This window comes from Pantherophis guttatus, chromosome 8 (assembly GCF_059756535.1).
Source record: "Pantherophis guttatus breed Tessera chromosome 8, ASM5975653v1, whole genome shotgun sequence".
Classification (NCBI taxonomy): Eukaryota; Metazoa; Chordata; class Lepidosauria; order Squamata; family Colubridae; genus Pantherophis; species Pantherophis guttatus.
In genome coordinates this window covers 52811362-52832318 of record NC_142070.1, presented here as the reverse complement: position 1 = coordinate 52832318, position 20957 = coordinate 52811362, and the positions used below count along the sequence as shown (strand labels likewise).

Genomic DNA, 20957 nt, shown 5'->3' with positions numbered 1-20957 from the left:
ACAATGACAATAAAGTTGTTGTTGTTGTTATTAAATGAACTGTTGTAAGCCAAGAACTACCTGTATTGCTTTGAAATAATGTATTTTTGGATAAGTTGATGTAAGATTTCAGGGTCTTGTGCACTCTTCACTCATGCTTGTATAGTACTACTACGGTTCAAACCTTTATATTTATTTAGCAGCATATTCCAGCTAGCTGGATGATGAATGAGCACAGTCAAGACTCTAAAAGTCAAAGGATAATTCTGGATAAAAAGCTTATTCTGATTTTGGTCATATAATTCTAAAATTCTGTCTCTTAACAGAAATGCCAAAGAAACAGGCTTTGTCATCTTATTTACTGGTTCCCTGATTGTTTCATCTCCAAGCCAGTTTTTAATTTCAGACTAACATTATTTTTAATTTCTTAAATTTTTTAAAATTATTGTCAGTCCACGTCATCATGACTGTCATTCCGGTGGGAACGAAGGGAGACAGAGTGTGCAGCTCATGTTCCTGCCTGGATATCTTGCCTTGCCGTCACTTGCCTCCTCCTGCATACAGACAGTGGAATCCTCTTCCTTCAGCTGTTCACAGGGCCTCCAGCTGAGGGCGGATAGGACTGCACTTGCGTAGATGAGGTGCCGGCTGCGTTAGCCAGCATTAATGGAGGCTTACCAGACCTATCCCGATCGGAACAGCTCCAACGAACCAGGACTAATTGCACTGAATTACTGGCCAGAGGAAGGCAACTGGAGCCCTCCAATCAGCACAGGGATTTTGGGTGGAATCTGGGGGAGGAGTAGCGCTAGGTTTAAAACAGGAAGGGAAAGCACGATAAGGTTAGAGCTGACAATATTTCACTGTAATTGCACCAGGTGATTGTCGGAGCGTGCCGAATTTAGGAAGATTAAAACTTTAGAACAACATCCACCCTGTTGTCTGCGATTTATTTTCTTATCCTGATTCGGAACCTGACAATTATTTTGTACTTTGTAGAAAGTTTGCTTCCAGACAGTATGGTGGAAAACATGCTATGTTAATGTGCTAATTCTGTTACGCTGAAAAAGCATATTGCTAGGATGTTCACATACACAATGTCTGAGGCACTGCCACTGAGGTATGTGAGGGAGATAAATATGCATGTATAGGAAACGATGAGTCGATATGGCAAGAATTACTGGTGACAATAGTTTTTACAGGCTAGTCAAGTCTTTTATAGGCTATTTGTCTCTGCTTGCATTGCATGTTTCTGATTCTCTTCTTCAGAAATGTTTGTTCAAATGTGGCTTGTAGGTGTTCTGTTTCTGAATTCTTTATACAAGCAAATTCTTCCATAGCCTTTTCAAAAATCTGAAAAAGAAGATACTCATTCTTCTAAGTCACAATCTTCCTTGACATTTTGTTGTTTTAGGTTCCATCAGGCTTGTTCATACCCAGTATGGCCATTGGAGCAATAGCTGGTAGAATTGTTGGAATTGCTGTAGAACAATTGGCTTATTATCATCACGACTGGTTTATCTTCAAGCAGTGGTGTGAAGTTGGAGCAGATTGCATAACTCCGGGACTCTACGCTATGGTTGGTGCTGCTGCATGCTTAGGTAATTATTAACAGCCAATGGTCAGCCAATTTTACGTTACAAGTGGATACAAATATTTGACCTGATTGTTGTCATACAAAAACATTTAACTGTAGAAAACTATAATGGTATGATGTGGAAGGATGCCTGTACCAAAAAATAATTGCCATTGTGAGTTGACCAGTCACAACTACAAGTAGTCCTTGACTTACATTTAGTGATCGGTTGAAATTACAATGGTACTGAAAAAATACGACCATTTTTACACTTATGACTGTTACAGCATCCTCATGGTCATGTGATCAAAATTCAGATGGTTGACAACTGATTCATATTTATGACATTTGCAGTGCCTTGGGAGTCATGTGATCAGCTTCCGTGACCTGATAAGCAAAGTCAATGGGGAAAGTAGATTCACTTAACAACTGGGTTGCTAATGTAACAACTGCAGCGATTTATTTAACAACTATGGCAAGAAAGGACGTGAAATGGGGCAAAACTCACTTAACATGTTTTACTTAGTGACAGAAATTTTAGGGTCAATTGTGGTCGTAAGTCAAGAACTACCAGTATTCCTTTACCTTTACACCAGCTGGAGAAGTTGTTACTTGATATACTTTTTAGAGCCTTTGGATATTCCTTGCCATTCCATTTACTTTTTTTTTTCTTTTAAAGAAGTGGTATGCTGTACAGTAGTCACTTACCAAGTACAGCCCAGAAGCAGGTTGGAAATAAAGTTGAAGCTTTAAGCTAATGCTTGGCAGCATGCTATCTGCATGCCTAATTCTTTTTAAATATTGGAATCTTGAAAAAAATAAAGCAAATTAATAATTATCCATTAGGAGCAAGAAAGATCCCTATAAACCTCAGAGGTGGTATATTTGGAACCTAGATTTAGCAATTTCCTCAAGTTTTACAGTGCAAATCTAAGCATAATCTAAGTAATTCAACAAAACTACTTTGCTCCTTGATACTGTGACCCAGCTGCTTAAAGGTTTGTCAGATATGGTTGCTTTGAGCACCTCTTAGGATCTTTTAGAAATGTAAGATTTGGCAGAGTTCTTTATTAAAATATTTGTAGAGCTATACTAAGTGTGTGTATAGAAGTTCAGTGGAATTTTCTCACAAATAAGCACTGGCAGGGTTGCGATTTAATTTTGACCCCACAGTTAAATGGCAGTGTAGTACTTAACCATCTTCCTTGCATGTTTCTATAGTTGTTGTTAATTTGTTTAGCTGCTGTCTCTGAGGCATAATTTGGTAGTTGATACCTAGAAATTTTGATGCATTTCACAGCATGCTGATTAAGCCATTTTTATTTTTATTTTTCCTTCCAGGTGGAGTGACAAGGATGACTGTATCTCTAGTGGTTATTGTGTTTGAGTTAACAGGGGGACTAGAGTATATTGTACCTCTTATGGCTGCAGTAATGACGAGCAAATGGGTTGGAGATGCTTTTGGCAGAGAAGGCATCTATGAAGCACACATACGTCTGAATGGATATCCTTTCTTGGATGCTAAGGAAGAATTTACTCATACAACCCTGGCTGCTGATGTCATGAGACCTCGAAGAAATGATGCTCCATTGGCAGTATTAACACAGGATAATATGACTGTGGATGATATTGAAAATTTGATCAATGAAACCAGCTGTAATGGTTTTCCTGTAATAATGTCAAAAGAATCCCAAAGATTAGTAGGATTTGCACTAAGGAGAGATTTGACTATTGCAATAGGTAATTGCTTTTCATTAGCTGGAGGATATCTGTTATTTTTCCAAAGAGTAACAGGAAGGCAGTCATAGCAGAAGTATAGAAAGTATACATGACCCTGAGGAAGGAAATGGGGACATGGTATTCAAAGAGCAGATAAGCTTGGTCTCGTGTATTTTGGACGTGTCCTGCATTCCTTCTATTTCCTTACCAAATGGAAAAGAACCTTCAATGAATTATTTTTATAGATAATACACATCTAAATCAAATATACCTATTCTATCATTGCAAAGTTGTTTTAAGGACAGTGCAGGTATGATAGTTCAGATGAAATGCTTGGTAGATCTTTTGCCATACAGAATTCTGAATAGAACATAAGAATTTCAGAATAGACCCTGGTGAAGTTGTCCTTCTGTGGCCTTGTGATAGCCAAAAGAGATTTAATACATTTTAAGGTTAAGATATTTATATAGTAACTAGATAGTTGTAGCCATTTCTTACTTACAAGACCTTCTTTGAAAGATTGGGACTTCCTTTTTATAAAAGATTGTTGCTATGGCCACATTGTCATATGAGTTACTCGTCGCTGGGATTCTGTGTAGAAGCAGCTTTGTTTCCATTGCTTTTCTTGATGTGAACAATGCTGCTATATTAATGTGGCTGGAGAGCTGAAACTGAATCTGTGTAAGGTAAAATTGCATCTGATTGGAATCTCACAAAAATCTCAAAATCTCAGCTTCTCCAGGAAAGTGCTCCTGATGGTTATGAGCATGCACTTCGGCATTTAAATTGCATAAAATGCATTTAAGTTCGCCTGATCCGCCAGTTGCGACCCTTTCTGAACCGCAACGCCTTGCGCACAGTCACTCACGCCCTTGTCACCTACCGACTGGACTACTGCAATGCTCTCTACATGGGGCTCCCCTTGAAAAGCACCCGGAGGCTCCAGCTGGTCCAGAATGCGGCCGCGCGGGTGGTTATGGGCGCAACTCGTGCCCATGTGACACCCCTCCTGCGCGAGCTGCACTGGCTCCCAGTGATCTTCTGGGTGCGATTCAAGGTGTTGGTTACCACCTTTAAAGCTCTCCATGGCATTGGACCTGGGTACCTTCGAGACCGTCTTCTGCCACCAGTAGCCTCCCACCGGCCAGTCCGCTCCCACAGAGAGGGCCTCCTCAAGGTGCCATCGGCCAAATTATGTCGGCTGGGGGAGGGCCTTCTCTGTGGGAGCCCCTGCCCTTTGGAATGAACTCCCCCCCAGAAATTCGCAAAATCTCTGATCTCCGTGTATTTCGCTGTGCCCTCAAAACCATGTTCTGCCAGGCTGGGCTATCAATATAAAGATTTTAATTGGTTTTAATTGGGATTTTAAATTCGGGGTTTTATAAATTGGGCCTATTATTTAATAATTTTAATTATTTTTAAATATTGTCTGTCGTTGTGTTTTTAATTAGGTTGTACACCGCCCTGAGTCCTTCGGGAGAAGGGCGGTATAGAAATAAAATTAATAAATAAATAATAAATAAATATCCAAGACCTGGAAATCCAACAGAACTAGCAGGTCCTAAAATAATCCTTCTCAGCAGCCAAACCCCTTTTATAAACCGTTGAGAGACTACAGTTTATAATTATTTCTAAATTACAAAGAGCACTAACTTCAACATGCTTTAACACTCTGCACACAGTAGTTTTGTAGGGCCAATACAAAAAAGTCCCATGTTGGCTAAGATTGTGTTTATAAGCCATTGCTAAGCAAAGCAGTTATTAAATGAGTCATGTCTGATTTTACAACCTTTTTTTTTTGCCAAGGTTCAACAAATCGCCATAGTTGCTAAGTCAATCATATCATTGTTAAGTGAATCTGGCATTCCCCATTGACTTTGCTTGTTAGAAGCCATCCACAAAGGTTACAAATGGCAGCCATGGGTCCCAGGATGCTGCAACCATTGTAAATATATGCTGGTTGCCAAACACCAAATTTTGATCACAGGACTGGGGATGCTGGAACAGTTGTATGGGCAAGGACTGGTCTTAGGTCACTTTTTTCAGTGCCATTTTAACTGATTAGTTGCTAAACAGTTAAAGAGTTAATAAGTCAAGAACTATCTGTACAGATACAGGTAAGACCCGCCTTATTACTTCTTACATGGTAAAATATCCTGGAAATTCTTTTGTTGGTTTTTTTTTTTAATGAAGAATATGATTCATTATTTTTAACATAGATACGTTTTATTATCCTGCCAGTAAAATTGGGCACATTTATTATATATTGACAAACCCACCATCAGTTGTAATATTTTATCTTGTTTTGTTTATGCTCTATTTTTGTGTTCATTTTTTAAATTCTGGTTAGTGACCATAATATAATAAAAATATTCATTAACCCATTGGAATTTAGCCAATTAAAACCTCTGGAGACACAGATTTAATCCTGAATTACCTCCTAAATTAGTTGTTCCATCTGTATATGTAGGTGGAGTCATAGTAGGGAGTTAGCTGTGGGGGTATCTGGATGAGAGGCTATTTCATTTTATTAGTGTAAGTGCAATTCGCTTCCCTTAATCTTAGCTTAACTATTCATAATATTTAAAGCCTCAAATCCCCGTTATTTATTAGATCAGATCTGTGAATCTACAAAATATAAAGAATTTCTAGAGCCTTCTTTGGACTGCTGCTGATCTTAGATACTGGTCCAAGTCAGATTTCTTTCAGAAGGCATTCTTCTCTGTTAATGTTTTCCAATTTGGTATTTCTAGTGTTTTAAAATGTTGTGCAATTTAGGATTATTCTTTTTTTTTTTTTTTTTTATTGAAAAGGTTTTCAAATACAAATTTTTCCCCCTTTTTCCCCACCCTCCCCCCCCTCCCTAACCCCCCCTCCCCACCCTTCCCCCCCTGTGACTTCTTCGTAACAAAAAAAACCCCTAATTCATAACAGATTACTTACTCCCTCCTTAAAATACTGACCTTTACTTGCTAAAAGTATTATAAATCCCCCTTTATCCATACATTTCAGAAAAGAAGAAGAGAAAAAAAAAACAAAAAAAAACAAACACATTATACTATAACTATTATAAAATAACTCTAATTTAGCATAATAGTGTTTTATATCTATGCATTATTGCAACAATTCAAAACCACCTTCCACTTTAAAACTATACAATAAGTCCTACTTTAATAACATTTCAAAGCGGGCTCCCCATAAAATCTAATTTAACATTTATTCCACTCTATCCATTTCCTCCACTCCCCTAAATGTATCACTTAAAAATCCCTTTTCTTAAACTAATCAGTCTGTAGCTAGCTTATTCACCCACTGTCTTACAAATTTACCATACACAACAATTCTTGATATCTTTAATTCACTGCCCACACTACTTAAAAATATATATATATATATATTCCATTATATCTAAATAAAAAAAGAAAAGACAATAACTTTAAATTTATAGTCCATATAATATCTTCTTGAAGTCAAGAAGACTTCAATTTAGGATTATTCTTAATTAGGCCGCCTTGGAGATTTAGTTGGAAGGAGGCATTCAGTACATTCTTATTTAACTTGTATTTTTTCCTAATACTTCACAAGTTTTTCATACCTCCCCTTTATAAAGCCAGTTGCAGTACAACTACTAACCAGAGTAACATATCTCTCTGCCTCTCCTGTAATGGTATTTCTTAGGACAGCTTCACTCTTTGATAATACCAAGACTTTGATCATAACAACATTGCTTTTTAATTTGGGGAAAATATAACTAATTTTTTAAAAAAATCTGAATTTCAGATGGATTTATTTGTGATTATCTATTGTTCAAATTTATCTGCATATCTCATAGAAACACTTAAAGCATTCTATTCAGTTTCTCAAAATTGAATTCTCAAAATTGATGTTTTCCAATTTGGTATTTATAATATAATTTAGGATTATTCTTAATTAGGCCACCTTGGAGATTCAGTTGCAAGGAGGCTGAGACCAGATAGATATATAGATACAGTGCAAGTGTCATTAATAGACTAGCAAGAGAAAGGAGCTGCTGAAAAGATAGCAGGAAAAAAAACTCATGAAAAGGGAAAGGAAGGGAAGGATCATTCACTAAAGAAGCAGATTGTTATTGGGGCTACTTTTTATCATATCGTTTAAAGCCCTTGACTTTCCCATGCGTACCCATTTCTCATGGGTACATACAGATAGAATTCCTAGGGAGAGAATCATTGCATGGCCTGATATGCTATCAAATTTTTGATATATATATATATATATATATATATATATATATATTAATTTGATTTATATGCCACCCTTCTCCGGAGACTCAGGGCGGCTTACAATGTGCTCAGCAATAGCCTTCATCCTTTTTGTATATTTATACAAAGTCAGCTTATTGCCCCCACAACTGGGTCCTCAATTTACCTACCTTAGAAAGGATGGAAGGCTGAGTCAACCTTGAGCCTTGGTGAGATTCGAACCCTGCAGTAATTGCAGGCAGCTGGTCTTAATAACCAGCTTAATAACAGGGTGCCTTAAACCACTGTACTACCAAGGCTCTTATCCATATATGGGTGTTCAGAAGAGAAAATTAATTTGAAATAATAATACACACATGAAGCAATTGGCTGAAATCTAGCAATACTTTGCTTTTTTTAAAAAAAAAATCCAATCCTTCATACTGATTTTTCTTTTTTGTTCTTGTTGAAGAAAGTGCCAGAAAGAAACAAGAAGGCATTGTTGGCAGTTCCAGAGTCTGTTTTGCCCAGCATACCTTATCACTTTCAGCAGAAAGTCCTCGACCTTTGAAGCTTAGGAGCATTCTTGATATGAGCCCTTTTACAGTTACGGATCACACACCAATGGAGATTGTGGTGGACATATTCCGCAAACTGGGACTAAGGCAATGTCTTGTAACACACAATGGGTGAGTTCTTTATTGAGAAAAATGTCTTTTGTACCCTGCCAAGATTTTGTTTTCCCCAGATTGTTTTATTTATTTTTTTTATTTTATTTTGAATTTGTATACCGCCCTTCTCCCTGAGGACTCAGGACGGTGAACAGCCAAGTAAAAACATCAAATACAAATATTAAAATACAGTTAAAATATACATATATAAATTTGGCCCCATTAATTAAAAACAATAAACAAAACAGTTAAAAACACTTAAAAAAATTAGGCCAGCCCGGCTTCCTGGAAAAGGAAGGTTTTAAGGGCACGGCGGAAGACACCGAGGTCTTGGATTCTCCTTATCTCTGGAGGCAATTGATTCCAGAGGGTAGGTGCCCCCACAGAGAAGGCCCTCCCCCTGGGGGTCACCAGCCTGCACTGTTTGGCTGATGGCACCCCGAGGAGGCCCTCTCTGTGGGAGCGCACGGGTCGATGGGAGATCGTCGGTGGCAGCAAGCGGTCTCGAAGATAGCTAGGCCCTATGCCTAGCTATCTTGTTTAATGGTTCTTTCAGACTTTGTTAAAAATGTTAGTCTTGCAGATTGTATTTGCTCCACCCATAACTTTATTTTTCAAGTAAAAATAAAAAATTAGAAGAGCTCCAAGTTCCCTTCCAATTCTATTATTCTGTTTCTATGTAAGCGGTCCCCAACCTTTCCATCTTGGTGAACTGGGCCAGCGTGGGGGCCGGTGTGAGTAGCAGGCATGGGCAAGCGCCCCTCTGCTCGCGCGAATTGTGCTTTATTCATGAGTGGAGAGCTTGCACACAAAACTCCACTTGCATGCAAAGCTCCACTCACATGAGTGGAGAGTGCTCAAGCATGAAGCTCCACTCACAAGCGGAGAGTGCTTGTACACAAAGCTCCATTTGCGTGAATGGAGCTTCATGCACAAGCACAAGTGCCCGCCACATAAGTGCTGTCCGCTTTTGTGAGCGGAGGTTCGTGTGCAAGCACAAGGGCCCACCGCTTGCGTGAGTGCAGCTTCACATCCATGGACTTTCCTGCCGCTTACGCGAGTGGAGCTTCACACGCACGCTTGCCCATCACTTGTACGGCCTGGTTTCAAACAAGCTGCAACCTGGCAGTGGCCATTCCTGTTCTATATAATTTCTTGGAACTTTCTTGAATCTCTTAGTCAGCTTTTAAAAGCAAGTAAGCTACTGTGATGTTTATTGAGTTTTCCTTATAGTTTGGAATATACTAGATTGCATTATCATATTAAGTTCATCGGAAACTTGGTCATTCTTCTAGTGTATATTTAAAGTATTTTAAATAGATAACTGTTTACAATTGTAAAATTACAATACATTTGAAACTATTTTTGTTCTGCATCATTTTATTTAAAAGATACTAAAAAGCCAGTATGGTAAAGTAAAATGTTGGAATATAATCAGTTAAGTCTAGGTTCAAGTTTCTACTCAGTCAGGGAAGTCACTATGTATTTGGAGGTAGCTATTCATATCAATCTCTCTCCCAGGCTGTGGTTGTGAGGATGAACTGTGGAGACAAGTGTGGTTACCAAGGTTGAGCTTCTGCAATCTTTTTTTCTGTCAAAAACCACTTAATTTCTTAGGGTCAGTATGATTGTTATCACTAAGGTGAAATAACTCATCATTGGGGCTAGAGTAAAAATGGTCATTGAGCCATTTACTATTCTTATTTTGACAAGTGTTTCCCCATTCCCTGCAAACTGCCATTTTTTATTTCTTATTCTCTACTTTTCTACACTGCGTAGTCTACACAGAATATTTTTGAAATTTACCCAAGCATTTCAAATGCGCCTACATCTACAGGTTGGCCTTCCATCCCTTAGAAGATATCCACCTCTCCTGTGTGATTTTTAAAAAGCCATTGTTTCCAGTTTAATACTTCCAGATGTTGGACTACACATTCCAACCAGCTATTGGCCACAATGGGTTGAATTGAGCTTTGGTATAACTTGCAGTCTCTGCAAATCTATTAGAAATATGAAATTTACATGGCTATTTTTTTTTAAAAAAAAAAAAGTTTGGTTGTCCTTTTACTTTATTTTTTAAACATTGTTTTCTAAAAAGAAAACCTTATTGAGACACGCCCCCCCAAATAGGACTGATTTCAAAACTCCATGGTGAGTTTCCAGTTTTGATACCTGTTCCTGATTTATTTCGTTGCTGAGTATTTCCAGATTTCTGCTTTCTATCCTAAGATTAGTCTTTTACCTAAAGATGCAAGACCATAATCTGCCAGTCATTTCTATCCTAAAGCTGTGACAGAGGAGGAAATTTGTTGAACATTGTAAATCATCTTCCATGTCTTTCATATATAGAAATAAAGCATCGGTTAAATGTTGTGTTTATCTATGTAGCTTTTTTTGATATGATTCCATGCAGATAGATACCTAGAAAGCATTTCTATTGACAGGTCTCTCTCTGATCATCAGTGCATCAGATTGTAATTACATTTTTTTGAATAATTTTTTTAAATTTTTTAAGACACATAAATATACAAAATATCTTTTCAGAACGAGCCATTGATCCGGTCATAAATAAGTACAATTACTAATTCCTCTTTAACAAAAGCTTTCCCCAAATACCCACTAATAACCATCTTTTTTTAAAAAAAGAAGGAAAAAAAAGAAAAAAATTATCCAATTTATATTATTTTACACAAATCAAGTACCTTTCTATTATTTCACCACAAATCTTAATTTTCAAATAACACAACTTAATATTCTCTAACATTATTGCCATAAATTCTATCTAATAAAAAAAAATTCTTAAAACCTATTACACTGATCTTAAAATATTTAATTCAATATCATTTCAATTTCTTTTCCTTTTAATATGGATGAATATATCTGAAAAGTATAAATCATCAAAGTATTTACGCAGTATTTTAACTATTAGCATTTATCATCTTCATTTTACTATTTATTTCAGCTTAACCCTTTTAATCACAACATAATCATCTCATTGTTAATATTAATTCCAGTATGGTCATCTTTATTCTAAAAGTTTATCCCAGTATATAATCTTCATCTTAATCATCTTCTTTTGGCTGTTAATCACAGCATAAGCATCTTAAGTTTTACTGTTACACAGTATAATCATCATTTTTACTGTCAATCCCAGCATAATTATTTTTATCTTTACTGTTATACCCAGTATAATCATCTTATTTTACTGTCAAACCCAGCATAATTGTCTTTATTTTTACTGTTATACCCAGTAAAATCATCTTTGTTTTGCTATGTCTATCCCAGCCATAATCACCTTAGTTGCTGCTTATCCCAGCATAATCACCCTTTTTTTTAATTTTACCATCCATCCATCTATACATTACTTATTCATGTTCAATCACATTATCATTATCATCTTTGTAAGAATTTAACATTGAGGCTTAATTCTTACTCCAAACACATCCTTATGTAAATTAATAGATTTCTGTTAGTATATTCTGTTCCTCTCATATTCTAACTTTCTTCTTTATTTCAATTTTTTATATGCTATATCAAATTCTTCTCATATTCTTATTCATTTTTATTCATCTATAAAAACCTCCTTTTTATTATTACTGTCCATCTATACATTGCTTTATTTTTAATTACATTGTTTCTACTTTTTTCCAGCCGTGTGTGTATCATTCCTCATTTCCTTGTCTGTTAGCATATATTTCATTTCAACTTCAATGTTCACAATTTAATTCTCCATGTGTCAGTTTAGTTCTTTTTCTTACTTCTATTTCAAGCAAATCACATCAATTTTCTTCTTTTGTTCCTGTGCCATTTGACTTCTTTTGTTCCTGCACCAATTAGTCCGATTGTAAGAGTTCCATTATATTTTCTCTTATTTTTCCCCCCCAAAGTCAAGCCGCCTGCAGACAAAGAAAAAACAGCTCCACCGCCAAAATCCCACAGTTGTTATCTGTAATATTCACAATGTTCCCAAACAAGGAGCAGGTTACAATGTTTCTTTTTAAACCAGAAGGTGTCATTCTACAATCCACAATTTTCTTTAGTCATGCAAATCGCCATTTTGTTTCAATTATATCACGTTCCAGCTTGATTTTCTCCTTCTGTATTCTAAAGATAATAATTCTTCTTTTTCTTCTTTTCTTTAAAATCCAATAAAAATTTAAAGCTTGTTCAATTTTGAACCAAGTCTCAATGTTTATTTTTCCAATTTAGTCTATTCAAATATCAATTTTCAGTCGGGTCTTTTTCTTTTCTTTTAAAAATTTCATCTTAAAATCTTCTATGCCCCATAGCTCCTCAGCCGCTGTTTTAAGGCTAGGGGTCTAACAAATAAAAAATAACCATTACTCCAAACGTTGTTTCAAGCCTGGGTTGGTTGTCACTCACCCGGCTTCAAAGAGCATCGTTCTTTTCCGCTTTCCTCCTGCACATCACTTGCCCAGCTTGTCCCAGCTTCGTGGCAGCTGCTATGGCTTCCGCCCCCCCCGACTTGCAGAGAGATCCCTCTGACCTCCAAGGAACTTGCCAATTCCTCTTGGTCGTCCGAGGCGCGTCTCTTCCATCCTCGTCCCTGCAGGATGGTTCCGGTCCGAAGACCCATCGGCGGCGGTTCAGCAGTCGGGGTTTTTGTGGGGCTCGTCAGAGCCCGCTATTTCCCCGCCTGTCTCGCCGCGACGTCAAACCGGAAGTCAGATTGTAATTACATTCTTCACATATTAGGCCCAGTGTTACATTGTTTTCCAGTCAATGTGATTGAGCTCCAGTTATGGAGTGAGGATATAAAATATTATAATGAGTCGAAATAGCATTTTAGAAATTTGAAGTGATCACAGAAAGTTAGTATAGTAAGATATATAGACAAAATAAAAGTTCATAATTATTTTGGAAAGTAATAAACTAAGTAAAAAGGCCACCCTAGATAACCAAAATATTATTTTAATGTTTTAGTGAATGAATTTTTATGGACAAAAATAGTTAGCCTGCAGATATAGCATTTATGTTAATTTAATAACTTTAACTTTGTAGTATTCTTTGCATTTGATAATGTCAACAGTAACCAGATTTCATTCTCTTCAATTTGAGAGGCAAGCTCAGTTGGTAAACTCATTAGAAATACAATACTTGAGTATACCACTATCAATGCAACAGTTCTAGCAGTAGACTTTTCTGTTAGGACACTTCCCTAGAGAAAGAGTTGAAAATGTGGTACAGTAAAATATATACGTGTCCAAAAAAAAATCTAACAAATTTTCTGTTTTAAAAAATTAACAGTAGATTTTGGTTCAGTTCCATGATTTTCAAATATTTCTTACATTATCAAGGAAATAAAATACTGCACTATACTTGAAAGAAAAAATAGTTTCTTTGTGCAGCATTTTACCAATACCACTTCTTCATTAAACAATAATATACAGTATATATATATGTGTGTGTGTGTGCGTGCACACGGATGTGTGTGTACAAACACACACACACTGTTGCCTGGCATCTCTTGGATGACTGAGGCACCTTACAAATTCAACAAATGACTATATCATCTCTGTCCGTTCGTCCTTCCCTCTCTCTATGTCTTTGAATTAGTTTTTACTCCTAGCAACTCCTTAAATCCTGTAGTTTTCTTGGCAATGTTTTTCAGAAATGATTAGCTATTGCCTCCTTCCTGTGATTCGCCCAAGATCACCCAATTAGCTTTGTGCCTAAGGTGAGACTAGAATTTACGGTCCCCCAGTTTCTACTACACAAAACGTGCTCAGTTTTATTACACATATTATAAAATTACTTTATAGTAGAGAGTTTAAAACTTATTTCTCTCTCTGTATGATTTGTAAGAAAAATTTAGAAGTAACTTAAGCAGGATTTCCAGGAATCAGGATGTGGAACTTTGTAATCATATATCACAAATGAAGGCAAAAAATATATGTGTCCCAGGATCATTTTGCAGGATCCAAACTGGGTCGGTCACAGGGACCAGAATGGTGAGAGAGAAATTCCCTGAGGATGGGCTCCAGCATGAGTCCAAAAGCATGGAAAGCTAAACCTCTGGTCCTGGTGACTGACCATTAGATATGTAATTCTGCCAACTGTCTTCCTTTGTCATGACTCCCTGATTTTGATCCTAGATGGCACTGATAAAACCTCAACATATTCTTCCCTTCTATTCTCATGTTAAAAATAATTCAAAATAAATGTATTAATATGCAATTCACTATATTCTAAATGCAGAAATCAAGCGAAATGGTTCTGCATTTAAATTTAAATGCATATTTAAAATCTTTCATATGATTTGAATCCAGAAAAAGCTGGATAAAATGCATAGCATCTGCTATTTGTAAAAAGCTCAGAATTCCTATCTGCAGAAATATTTAAGCTCATTCTTGCATTTCATTTTTACAGCCTTAGGAAACTGGAGATTTTAGTGACAGCAGTAAATGCCTAACCAGTGTTCATCATGTTTAAATTCATTCTTGTTTTAAGTCCTCACCGTAAATTTTACATCTTGTGAAAGAGATGTTGACCGCAAAGATTTTCATTTCACTGTTTTCATTACTACCAATTCTGCAATCCATGTTTTCATTTCATTTCATTTTTTTTCACACACAGTTATTAGCATAACATGATCTGTTTCAGGATTGTCTTGGGAATCATCACAAAGAAGAACATATTAGAGCATCTCGAGCAACTAAAGCAGCACGTCGAACCCTTGGTGATTAGATATATCAGATCTCATTTGACACTTTAGACATCAGGAAGCATGAAACCTGTGAATTGTTCAGTGTTCTATTATAACATCTGGACAAGAAATCATATACAATTCTAAAAGCTTTTAAATTAAAATATCATGTGAATTTGAAACATAATATTTAACATCCATTTGTTGGAAACATGCTGAATAAAATAGGACCTAAGTAGTATTTTAGCAATCTTGATGCTAGAAATTCTAGTATTCTCACATAGGTTAGCATACATCTTTTTCTCCCCTTGGTTTTGTGAAATTAGATAAAACCTGCCAAAACTCTGATTAGAGTTTTCATTTTTAATTTTAGGTATTACTTAAGCTGCATATGACACTTTAGTCTTGACATCTACAATAGGATATTTTAGATCTTATTTTAGGATTTCCTGTATTTTCTGATCAACACTAATTATATTTATCAGTTGTCCCTTTTGCTGTATTCTATGACACTTAGCAATTGCTGCTCTGCAATTAAAAAAGTTAAAAATAAACACTGTATTCCAGGTTAACTGCTTACATTCTTATTTAACTTGTATTTTTTCTAATATTTCACAAGTTTTTCATGCCTCCTTTTATAAAGTCAGTTACAGTACAACTACTAACCAGAGTAACATATCTCTCTGCCTCTCCTGTAATAGTATTTCTTAGGACAGCTTCACTCTTTGATAATATCAAGACTTTGATCATAAAAGCATTGCTTTTTAATTTGGGGAAAATATGACTAACTTTTTTTTAAAAAAATCTGAATTTCAGATGATTTGTGATTATTGTTCAAGCTTATCTGCATATCTCTTATAGAAACATCTAAAGCATTCTATTCAGTTTCTCAAAATTGAATTCTCGAAAATGAATTATCAAGCAATTTTGAGCTTGCCTAGATTCAACTATATTTCATTTTTGTAATGGGATCAATTTCATTTACTCAAATCTTTTTCACCTTTGTTACTTTTTTGTTAGCGTATAATAATCAACAACAAATTATCAGCGGGTGGTAGCTTAGTTATTTCTTAGGTGAAAGTAGGTAATAGTTTAGTGACCATCCTCTTTACTTTCACAGTTTTAATAAAATGATGGTTACTTCCTGTCAAAATGCATTCTTTGAAATAATCAGGCTTTGCTCTTCTGTTACTATCAACAAAAAGGATTTTGTTTACAAGAAAAATTGATTGACTTTAAATATTGTAGTTAATTAGCCATACTTTGTGTATCTCTTTCTAGGCGCCTCCTTGGCATTATCACAAAAAAAGATATCCTTCGACACATGGCCCAGATGGCAAACCAAGATCCCGCATCAATAATGTTCAACTGAACTCAATAGCTGAGGAAAGAGAGGAAAGTGAAGAGGAGGTTCATTTGTTGAACAGTACAATACTTTAATATAAGGTGCAGTTTTGTGATACAAAAGAAAGGCTGGATTTTTTGAAAAGTAAACTGCTGGAATTTAGGAGTTGATTTAGGAAAATGTGGTTTTACGAAGTAAGAAAGATGGAGAAAACAAAATCTGAAAACCTGCACTGGATGCACTCTGAATTGTTAGATCTGCCATGATAGTGCAGTTGGATGTTATATAATTTATAAGAAGTTCATAAACTCCAGTTTGGGCCTTGCTGCTTTAGCATGGAAGAAATTGATGGTTAGTTCCTGTTTCTGAATCATTTTGAATTGAGCTGTCCTTTGAAAACTGTACGATTTGGCCCATTTTACAACAGATCATTATTGGGTTAATTCATGAAATGTATAGTTATTCCACATTACCTCTTTACATTCCAGAAGAGCATTTCTCTCTCCTGAGCCCCAACTGAGCCTCCTTACAATTGATGCATCTTATTGAAATGGTGGTTTCTCATATTGAGATGTACTGTGACCAGCTGAATTTGTTAACAAGAAGGAAGTGTTTCTTGTGCCATTTAAGCTTAAGAGTTTGGATATCATAAAAGTCTTGTGACAGTTTAGATCTTCTGCAAGAAAAACAGATTGAACAGGTTAATAAACGTGGGTGAAGCATGTTAAACCCTGCAGTTTAGTAGTTGCAAGTTAAACAGCCAAATTTGTTTAAACTATGTTTCTGTTGCAAAATAATAACTTAGGCTTATGCAGTTTTTGTACTATTAAAAATCCTGTTATATACCAATTTTGTGAAATGTAAAGAGAATACTACTATTCTACTAAGAATTGGAACAATTCTGTTTAATTTCTGTTCATTCAGTTTAATTGTGTACCTGATAGCAACTGCATGTTCAAGCACTGGAGAATATTTCCCTAAATGAAGGTCTTTTTGTTTTACATACCTATATCAAATAAAGGCAGAAAAATGTTATAATTTGCACGAAATATACATATTATAGTTTTTGTTTCTACAAATTAGGTTATATTAAATATAAATGAGTCACGCTATTGATTTTACTTTAATAATGTGATTTTTATATTCAAAAGCCTCCATAAACTTGGCAAGTTTCTAATGAAAGGATTTTTATATTTCTTTGTAACCCATCCTGATACTTGATTACCATAGTTTTAAATTCATTACTGTTTAATTAAGGGACTAGATAATTAATAGGTCCTTATTTGTAAATATTACAGAAATTAAAATGTTTATTTTGAGGAATTTTGAAGTGGTAATAATTGATTTGAAATAGAATTGAGTTACTTGAAAAATTCTGTAATACAAGCCAATAATTGATGGAACAACTGAATTTTACCATCCCTAATAAATTTTTTTTGCATTTTGAATATTCATTTATTAAGGAGAGGAAATGCAAATATTTGATATGAGGTTTTATTTACCTAATAAAACTGATATATTGTATAAAGTTCATGAGTGATGGCCAATTGAAAATTCTAAAGGTTGTACCATCTTAATGGTTATTCAGATATGAATTAGTGATAAAAGTATAGTTGTATTATAAGGTTTGTTTGCATGCTACGATTTCTGTTTTTTGTTTGCCCTTCCTATCTCTATTGATAAGCTTGTTTTGAAAGTAAATATCAAAACTATTATCAAAACTGCACAGGAAGTCACTTTAAGGAGGGCAAACAAAATCAGATGCTTTATTCTATGCATGCAAGTCCTTGTAACAAGAGGTTATTTTTATTGCCAAAGTAAAATAGTCTGTATTTTTTTTCTTCTAAATCATATAATCCAAAGATACTAATCCTTGTCTTTGGAAAAAAAATATTTCAGAGGATTATCAGAGTAAAAATCCTGAATCAATACTGCAAACTGCTTTGTTAAACAGCCCAGATAATATTACATGGCTTTTCAGAATGCTTGAGAATGTTTCTCTGCAATAATTAATTTTCATTGTGATTAGGTATTTCAACACCATTTCAGAGAAAATTATACGGGGGCGGGGGCAGCTAAACAATGAATTTTGCACTTGTATACCACTTACATTTATAAATTACCATTAACAGAATTTAACTTATGGGTAAAACATTTTAGGAATCTTGGGATGCTTCCTCTAAAATTAAACATTTCTTTGTGCTAATCATGCAGATCTAAAATGATTTTTCCTGTAGCATGTTTTTAAAACTTCTGTCTTAAGTTTCAAACTCTCATCTATACACGTAGTTTGCCATAGGCTCTCTACCAAAGTTGCCTATTGTATTAATTTACAGTGCCCTTTGTGATGTGAAGTGATACCAACTCATATCCCAGATGTATTTTAATTTAGTAATTCATATATATATATATAGTATGATCTAATGCAGTGTTTTATGTTCTTACCCAACTTCTTACAAGCACATAAAATGTGCCTCTGCTCATGTGTCTGAAATTAGCATATCTGAGTATTCAACAAAAAGGATTTACCTGTAATAATACAACTAATTACAGAGCCTTATTTATGTTGGAACAGAATGGGATATCTGAGGGAGATTTTTTTTCTTGCTTGAACAGTTCAGTTGCTGATTATGACAATTGCACCTGTAATATTTCTAGAGATGTATTAAACATTGATCTTATGTTTTAATTTATACTGGTGTGGTAAAACTGCATTTCATTACAGTAAAATAAAGTTCTGTTACTGTGATGATTTCATTAGAAAATGCATTAAATATTTCTGTATGACTGTTTAGATCTTATTTTTTTGCTTTATTTAATTACAGTACTAGTAAGCCATGTCTCCTTATGTGAAAATATGAGATCCTAACAAATAAAATTGAAACTGAAGAATGAAATAGCTTTTCCCACATAACTGCAGTGGGCAAATGCAATAAACAAGAAAAACTATGGTAATTATTAAAGTATCTAGCTCTATAGTCATCAGTAGATGTCTATAAAAGTAATGAATGAACCACATTAGATTCAGACTTGTGCCAAGAAAACTGACAGACCCTGAGAAAGTAATAGAATTTGACAATTCACTTTTTCTCATGCTGCCAAATAGTGTTTCCCCAAAAATAAGACCTACCCCAAAAATAACACCCAGCCTGATTTTTTTTCTTGCTCGCATAAGCTCTGCCCCAAAAATAAGCCCTAGTTAAGAGGGTCATCTGGGGGATGGACATAGCCAGCTGACTCGCTTACATCAGGAGGGTGCCTGTGGGGAGAGGAATATTTCTTCAAATACACCCTTACCTTCTTTTCTCCCTGAGCAATTGCCACTTGTCTCTTTTGGTGACTGCAGAAGGGGCTGAAAGGGAAGAAGCTGTCTGTTCTTCCCTGGATCGATTTCAGAAGCCGCCATCGCCAACCCTGAGGCCCGACTGCTGGGCCTGCTGCTGCTGGGGGCCGATGGTGCCTAGGTGGGAGCAGCTCCCTATGTTGTCTGTGTGGCTGCTATGCAACCTGCTGCTGCCCTGCTTGACCTCGGCTCTGGGCACCACCCTGCTGCTGCTGCTCTCAACGCCCACCGGCCAAGCTCTCGGCATGCACCAACCTCTGCCCACCTTGCCTATTGGCCCTGCTGCTACTAGGACACTTCTCTGCCATGGCAGCTGCCATAGTAGCTGCGGAGCAGCTGCCCGTGCTGCTGCTGGCCTCTCAGGGGCTCTTTGCCCTCCTGGCTGCCTTGCTGGGCTGCTTCTGTTCTTGTGGCACCTGCAGGCCAAGCTCTCAATGCACCCTGGCCTCTGCCTGCCATGCCTGCTGGCTCTGCTGCTGCTGGGACACTTCTTGGTCACAGCCAGCACTATACTGGCCAACATGCATGCACTGCTTTCGCACTGCCTATTGTGAAGCTTTGTGTCAAGGAAGGTGCGTGCTTTCTCCTTCCCTTCTTTCTCCCCCTCCTGCGGCTGCTCCATCTCAGCTTTTGCAGACAAACATCCACCAGGTGTGGAGGCTCCCTTGCGGGACACAATCAAACTTCCAACCCAACAGCAGGCCAGGCTGGATGGTAGGCAAGGGGCAGCAGAGCAGCCACAGATGAGGTAATGCCGAAGGCAGTCAGGGCATATTGGTGTGAATTGTGTTGAAGGCGGGGCTTTTGGGATGGCTCCTGCACTCCCGAAATGGGTGGCACGACCACTGAAGGGGAGAAACTGGCAAAGACGTGCATCAACCTAACCAGCAGTCCCTCACCGTGCGGGTCTTCCAACTCACGATGAAAGGAGGCAGATGTGCTGAAAGCTTGGCCTGTGGGTGCCACAAGAACAGCAGGAGCACGCCAGCAGGGTGGCTGAGAGCAGCATGGCCAGGAGGGCAAAGAGCCCCCGTGAGGCCAGTAGCAACATGGACAGTCACTCTGCAGCCAGTACAGCGCCCACCGCAGCTGAGAAATGTCCCAGGACCAGCAGGCAGGGTGGGCGGAGGCCAGGACATGCCGAGAGCTTAGCTTGTTGCAGCTGCGGGCAAGCAGATGGTGAGATTGAGAGATCAGGCCGGCAGTAGCAGCACTCTGCTGGCCCCATGCTTGCAGCCTCCTGTACGTAAAGAAAAATAAGACATCCCCTGAAAATAAGCCCTGTTTATTTTGCAGCCCCCCAAAATATAAAACCTGGTCTTATTTTCGGGGAAACATGGGTAGTGCATATTAAGTAATACACTTTGGGTATATTAATTTGGGGAAATTCCTGTCAGGGTTCCAACCAATGCCCTAATTAAATCATGAGCCTCAAGC

At 36.8% G+C, this 20957-nt stretch overlaps 1 protein-coding gene across 8 annotated transcripts in view; it reads left to right on the top strand.

Moving 5' to 3' along the window:
- CLCN3 (Cl-/H+ antiporter 3) overlaps positions 1–16303 on the top strand; it is a 78746-nt gene extending 62443 nt beyond the window's left edge. For 4 of the 8 annotated variants that reach the window (XM_034442661.3, XM_087875148.1, XM_034442662.3 and 1 more), the window contains 5 exons: positions 1394–1580; positions 2897–3295; positions 7967–8183; positions 14790–14865; positions 16114–16303. In XM_034442661.3, the coding sequence (XP_034298552.1) occupies positions 1394–1580; positions 2897–3295; positions 7967–8183; positions 14790–14865; positions 16114–16272 (1038 nt within the window). In that variant the 3' untranslated portion in view covers positions 16273–16303. The remainder of the gene's footprint in view (positions 1–1393; positions 1581–2896; positions 3296–7966; positions 8184–14789; positions 14866–16113) is intronic. The other 4 variants (XM_034442665.3, XM_087875150.1, XM_087875149.1 and 1 more) reach the window with 1 other exon arrangement.
- The last annotated feature ends 4654 nt before the right edge of the window (positions 16304–20957 follow it).